This window comes from Garra rufa, chromosome 21, assembly GCF_049309525.1.
Source record: "Garra rufa chromosome 21, GarRuf1.0, whole genome shotgun sequence".
NCBI lineage: Eukaryota > Metazoa > Chordata > Actinopteri > Cypriniformes > Cyprinidae > Garra > Garra rufa.
In genome coordinates this window covers 38,787,097-38,794,225 of record NC_133381.1, presented here as the reverse complement: position 1 = coordinate 38,794,225, position 7,129 = coordinate 38,787,097, and the positions used below count along the sequence as shown (strand labels likewise).

The following is a 7,129-nucleotide window of genomic DNA, read 5'->3' as shown; positions in this document are numbered from 1 at the left end:
AAAGCATGTTTTGTGTGTTTTGGCTATTAGACTAAGCATTAGCGGTCGATGACAGCTTAGGACAATGACCTTTTATTTCTGTAACAAACAATTGAGTCGAGGGGATTTCGCTATATTTAACTTGGTGTGTGTCAAAAGCCAGCGACGGCTGAACTGCTGACAGCTAAGTTAAGAACAATCAATGCTCTGCAGTGCTGCAGATGGAGATGAAGAGAGAGAAAGAGAGAAAGAGAGAGAGAAGGAGGGGGTCTCCCTGACTGAGTCAGTCTCTCTCACACGATCTCTCCACCTCTCTGTCCTTTGTCCTGCACTGTCACTCCTGTGGAACGGCAGGACTATGGGCTTGGATAACACTTTCCCAGGGCGCATGAGCTGGCAGGTTGCCACCGTGTGTGTGTGTATACGTGGGTGAAAGCGAAGGAGGGGGTTAGAGATAGCGTCTATGAACCTGTGTGAGTGTTTGTGCTCGTGAGGGACGGGGGCTGTGTGAGGACAGTGCGCTGCCAAACTCTTGACACACTTCCAAGCAAATACCAACACACAGTGGAAGAGGCAGGAGACCATGTTCTGTCTGAGAGGTAAGTGTCAGACCTTCAAAACGGGACGAAAGAAAGACAAAGAACTGCTAGGAGACGTACATAAGTTATTGCAGTTACAGAGTGTAACAGTTCCCTGATGGAGGACAAAGGGAGGGGATTGAGCTCAGCTGTTAGTTAAACGTCCTGCTCAGTTTCAAAGCGCTGCTCTCTCCTCCGGTTCCTTTGTTTTCCTGCTAGGAAGTCGGGAGGCTGCCGGGGAGGAACGAGTGGGAATCTGTCAGAAAAGTTACGGTGACCGTGCCAGAGTTTTGAGGTGATGAGAGCGGGGTTGTTTTTAAGGAAGGAGGAAGCTTTTATCTTCGATCTGTCGTGATTCCATGGCAAGTTGCAAGTTTGAGCTGCAAGTGTTGCAGCTTTGTCATTCTTTGTGGTTTTGTGCTCCTCATTTGCTTTTTAAACAGTGTATTAAATACTTGGTGTGTGGTTTAAAGGGATAGTTCAGTCTGACATAGAAATTAGTCATCACTCATCCTCAGCGTTCCAAACCCGTATATGAAATAGAACTTTAGAAGGATGTGCTTGTTGCACTTTTCTTTGTCATTGTAATCATTGAAGCTTTTAAGCTTCAAACGTATCTTAAAAGTGCTTTTAATTGTGCTTTTAACAGTACCAATGCTTTATTATAAGACAGATGATATTCTTCAGGATTTTCTTCAAAAATTCACCTTTTGTATTAATCTAAAGAAAGAAATAATATATGTTTGGAACAATCTGAGTAAATCATGACCTTTTTATTTTGGGATGCATTATCACTCTGACACTGAGTGTCCTCTTGCATTAACGACACACTATTTTCCTGTTTAATTCTGTATAGCTGCTTTGACACAATCTGTATTGTATAAAGCACTTTATGTGACCCTGGACTACAAAACCAGTCATAAAAATTTAAATTAAGATTTATGCATCATCTGAAAGCTGAATAAATAAGTTTCTTTGATGTATGGTTTGTTAGGATAGGACAATATTTGGCTGAGATACAACTATTTGAAAATCTGGAATCTGAGGGTGCAAAAAAACAAAAAACAAATCAAAATATCACCTTTAAACTATCCAAATGAAGTTCTTAGCAATGCATATGACAAAAAAAAAAAAATATATATATATATTTGATAGAAAAGCATAAAATATCTTAATGAAACATGATCTTTACTTTACTAATGATTTTTAGCATAAAAGAAAAAATAGATAATTTTGACCCATACAATGTATTGTTGGCTATTGCTACAAATAAACCCTTGCAAATATATGAATATAGTGTTTTTTCATGTCAAGCATAAAAAATCTCCCCAGCATGGTGACCTGATTTGTTTTTGACGCCGGTCACCTCTTTTATTCACCATTGATGAACAGTCACATTGGTATTTTGTGTCTTTTTCAAAAGTACTTTTTCTGACCTTTTTCTTTAGTGTTTTGATAACCTGGGAACATAAAAAAATATGTTATGTTATGCATATGGGTCTAGTTATCACAGGTGTTGCATCTTACCATCTGTAAGGTTTAAGTCAAAGGTTTTTATTATTTTTTATTTTATTTTATTTTTTTATGTTTTTAAAACACTGATTTAGTACCTTGGTTTCAAACCAACTGCACAGTAGATTAAATTTTTTTGTTGCATTTTTTAATTAACATTTTAAATTAAGTTTGAACCCGAAACTGTGTTTTAAAAGTTTTTTTAAAAGATCATTTATTATATCATTTTAAAAATGCCTACATGTTTTCGTGCATGGCTTATTAAATGCAAATGAGCTGCTGCTCCCCGTCCCCTATTCCAGAATAGGGCTGTACCTTTACAGCTCATACCTCAGATACTCTGTCAAAAAAAAACATCTGTTTGATTTTAATTATCATGTCTATTGCACTGAAATCATGCATTTTAAACCATACTAGTTTAAACTTCAGCTATATGGTTTTCTGAGCGCACAGAAAGCAGCTGTCACATGACATGTGAGTACTAAACTAAGTTCTCTTTCATGTCGTATTGTGCTTAAACTCAAATACACACAAGTTTATGTTTAAAACACACATGAGTTACAAAAACAGTAGGTTATATCTGTGAAGGTAAAGAGCGGGGAAAGAAATCGCATGTTTATATAAGATCTGTGTGGCAGCAGCGTAATATATAGTAAATAAATTAATAAACCCACTGCTCTCTTGTCTCCTCTGGGGCTGGGACTCTAAATAGTGTTCTGTACTCGTTTGTGCAACCAACGACTTTGCTCAAACTTTTGCCATGCAGTTAGAACTGGTAGTGGCAATGTGGGTGGAAACGTGCAGATTAAGGGACGGTAATATCATAATAAGATCCCTTGTCTACATCACGGGGGAGCGAGATCTCAGCGGCTCGTTTTTTTACAAGCTTGCAGAGAAAGGCTTGCGAAAAAAAAAAACATTTACTTGGTTGTTCTTTTTCATATTATCTGAGTTGGTAGATGCACCGGAGACCCGATTATAGCATTTAAACATGGAGAAAGTTTTCATTAAATGTCCCCTTTAAAGGAGAAGTTCACTTCCAGAACAAAAATTTAGAGATAATTTACTCACCCCCTCGTCATACAAGAAGTTCTTTCTTCTTATGTTTTTTGAGGAAAATTTTCAGGGATTTTCTCCATGTAGTGGACTTCTATGGTGCCCGCGAGTTTGAACTTCCAAAATGCAGTTTAAATGCAGCTTCTAAGGGCTCTAAATGATCCCAGCCGAGGAAGAAGGGTCTTATCTAGTGATAAAAATTTATTCTAAATTTATAATTTATATACTTTTTAACCACAAATGCTCATCTTGTCTAGCTCTGTGTGAACGATGTAATTTGGTTCAAGACAGTTAGGGTATGTCGAAAAACTCCCATCTCATTTTCTCCTCCAACTTCGAGTTTTTCGACATACCCTAACCCTGTATTGCCCCGGAATGGAGTTCACGCAAAGCTAGACAAGCATTTGAAGTTAAAAAGTATATAAATAGTAATATTTTTTCAAAAATAACTGATCTTTCGCTAGATAGGACTGTTTTTCCTCAGCTGGGATCATTTAGAGCACTTTGAAGCTTTTTTAAACTGCATATTAAAAATTCAAACTCGCTGCCACCATAGAAGTCCACTATATGGAGAAAAATCCTACATTTGTTTGCTTCAAAAAACTTCTTTACGACTGAAGAAAGACATGAACATCTTGGATGACAAGGGGGTGAGTAAATAATCTGTACATTTTCTGAAAGTGGACTTCTCCTCTAAATTACCTGTGGACTTGAGAAAAGGGTGTGACAACTAGCCCTTTATTAAAACAGTTATTTATGCTGACTCGTTTAGTTAAATGGTGTGTTTTCTTTCAGTATTTTCTTCAGCTACTAGTCTGAAATAGATATGTAACGGATCAGATCCACTAAACTGCATGCAGTCTGGCCTAAAGCATTCTTCATTGTTCTGTGAACAGCATTGTTTACAAAAACCAGCCCTTTGCAGCAGCACCACAAACGTGGCTGCAGTCAGTCTGTAGCTGAGGGCTCTGTGCAGGTTGAGACAGGCTCATGTTTTAAAGTCAAACTCCAAAACAAGTGCATATCACTCATATCAACACCAGCAGCGCTCCTCCTCTTCCCTCAAAAACCCTTGTGGATTTTCCTTTTTGAGTTAATTGTACACCAACACACTGCACAACAGCATCCAAGTAAGTGCGTCTGCTCTCATAAAGTGAAGTTGCTTTATAGACTGACTCCTGTTGTCAGAGGTGTAATCACCGGGTGCGAATGCATATGGCGACCCACAGCCCACAAGCTTCTCTAAAAGTGTCACATGATGGAGAGACAGTTTAGCGGCTCCCTAATGAGCGGCTAAAAGAGCATTCTGTTAGTCAGCTGCTCCTCGGGTCTTGAATCAAATCAGCGTCCTTCTGTGACTTAAATGAAAAGTGGAGACGACTCTCGTGGGAGGCAGGGACTGGTATTTCATGGAGTGTAATTCACTTTAAAAGCCTGAGAGTGCTCTTCTGTGTAAGATTTTTTTAAATAAATGAAGCTTCCTTGACCTAGATAAAGGTACCCGCCTCCTCTCTCTCCATTTGAGCTGTTTTCCAGAAGAGCCAGAGCAGCTGATTGGACGTAATCCAATTATTGTCTCGCTCTTTTTGCGATCCAACCCAAAGGACCAATCATCCCATCATATCTGTTCAAGTAGGAGGATTTTGCCTTGTTCTTGCTTGCTTTGGACAGAAGATGCAGAAGATGAAGTCTTATGAGCATCTCAGCTGTCAGGATGATCATTTTTCCAAATCTCAGAGCCTAATTGTCAAAACACCTGGATTTGAATCTCATGCAAGCACGAATGTCTCATTATGCACTTTTTCCCATTTCACACGAGGCATTCACAGTTCCTGTGACAGTAATGAATCGTGGACATTAGCCAGGGTTGGCTTGGAGCCTGAAGAATGATGGCCATTCCAGATATGTCAGCCCCACATGAGGGTCTCAGTCGCTAGGCGTATGCGAAGCCGACCCTCCCTTCCACATTAGTGGAATTCTGAGTCTGATCCCTGGAACATTGGTGGAGACCTTCGAGTTTGGCCTGCACATATTTTCAGGGTTGAGATAATGAGCAAAGAAAGGCCGTACTTCATTTCAGAAATGAGAAGAAGATGGAAGCGTTCGAGGGAGTAAATGATTTTATTGTTGAATCAAGGTCTCAAGATGTTATTGCATTCTTTTGAGACACTGTGGAAAGAATGAGGAAAACATTGAGAACAAAACATTGAGAGATTGACAGATGGGAGGATTTGGAAATGTAGTGCACCCCCTAAAGCTGAAAAAATGGTCTCCTCCTCCAAAATGCTTCTTCGTAGGAGTGCGATACAGAACATCTGCAAAAGTTATTTATTGGTTAAAAGAAATATGTGCTGCATTAGCACTACTGTATAGTAGTTGCAACATTTAAAGTTCACATCAAGTATTTCACAATTGTCAAATTTACTAACAATAATCTATGTATATTGCAGTCTATCTGGGAACACTGGTGGTCTTAATACTGGGACACTGAGGGAATGTCATTAACGGCTTTAAGTTGACATTCCAGTAATCCATATTGCACATGGATGTATATACTAGATGGCTATATATATATATACAAGTGAAGTGGTATCTGAAATATGTACATTTGTGCACGTCCTCCTTTTGCTGTAATGACTGAAGCTTTTAAGCTAAAATGAACTCCACATTCATTCATTCATTCATTTCATTTTATTTAAGTGTCATACACAGAATTTGTGCCCAGCCCACATGGGCTTATAAGACACTGACATTTCAAATAAGAAGATGACCATATACCATTATAAACAATATCATTACATCTTGGGATAGAGCGTTCTTTGCCTTAAAGTCCAAGCTTTCTCCACAAATGTTGCGACACTAAACCACTCATTATCAAACAACCAGCCCAACATATCCCCTTCAGACAACCAAAATAAATCAGGATTCTTACATTGAATCTTTTCAAACAAAACATTTCTCAAATCATTATACAAAGGACAGTAAAACATAAAATGAAATTCATCCTCAACCAAACTCAAAGCACAGACAGCACAAAGCCGGTCTTCCTCAGGAACCCCTTTATACAAGTTTGTGTAAAACCTGATTTGAGATTAGGGATTCTGTTTTTCACCTGTTGAGTTGATTAAAACAGCTGTTCCCAATGAATCAGGGTAATTAGGATGCTTTATGCTGCCTTCATGTGCTATCGTAATTATGGTAAATACCAAAATCCGACATCGAAATTGCACATGAACACCCACTCACGTTGTAATTTCCACTGGAAAGCTCGAAATTTTTTATGATACCCGAGTTGCCGAGATGGGATAAACTTTGACCTTTCAACATGGCGGACAGCTACGAAACTATACTGAATGGTAAACATTGCATGATGTTAAAAGTTAAAAAACTTATATAGGCTATATAAAATATATATACTTATATAGGCTTATATAAAAACTTATATAGGCTAGCTAAAACAGAACCATTAGTTAGTATTGTCTTTAAAAAAACTATACTATTCATGATCAATAAGATATACAGCCTATCATTTTATCGTTTGCGTGTTGATGCATCCTCTTCTTCCTGTAGCAGATGCATTAGGGAGTTTATAACCGTTTTAAAACTTTTACCCAAAAAGCATGTGAGGACAAATTCCGATTCCGCCATGTTTCTCTTCACTACGACAACAAAAGCACCTGAACACGACACACTGGTAATTTCCACTTCACAAGTGGAAAGCATCATCTTTCCCATATCACATGAAGGCAGCATTAGAACAACTTGGACTATTTGGAATGGTATAGAACTTTGGATTTTCCCATAGACCGTGACAGTTTGCAAAGGGTATGAATAATTTTGGACACTTTTTGTTCAAATGTAAATAAAAGCTGAGAAATATTTTTTTCCACAATAATGCCTCTTGTACATTGTCTTATTATCTTTTGGGACAAGCCTGTGTCATTTCAGGTCAAAAAAACTTGCTGGTTGAATAAAAGTAACTTTAAGCCAGAATTTGCCAGGGG

General features: G+C 38.2%; 1 protein-coding gene across 1 annotated transcript in view; it reads left to right on the top strand.

Annotated features, from left to right (window-relative positions):
- The first annotated feature begins 414 nt into the window (after positions 1–414).
- nhsl1a (NHS-like 1a) overlaps positions 415–7,129 on the top strand; it is a 54,357-nt gene continuing 47,642 nt past the window's right edge. The window contains exon 1 of the mRNA XM_073826795.1: positions 415–578. Coding sequence (XP_073682896.1) covers positions 563–578 — 16 coding nt within the window. The 5' untranslated portion in view covers positions 415–562. The remainder of the gene's footprint in view (positions 579–7,129) is intronic.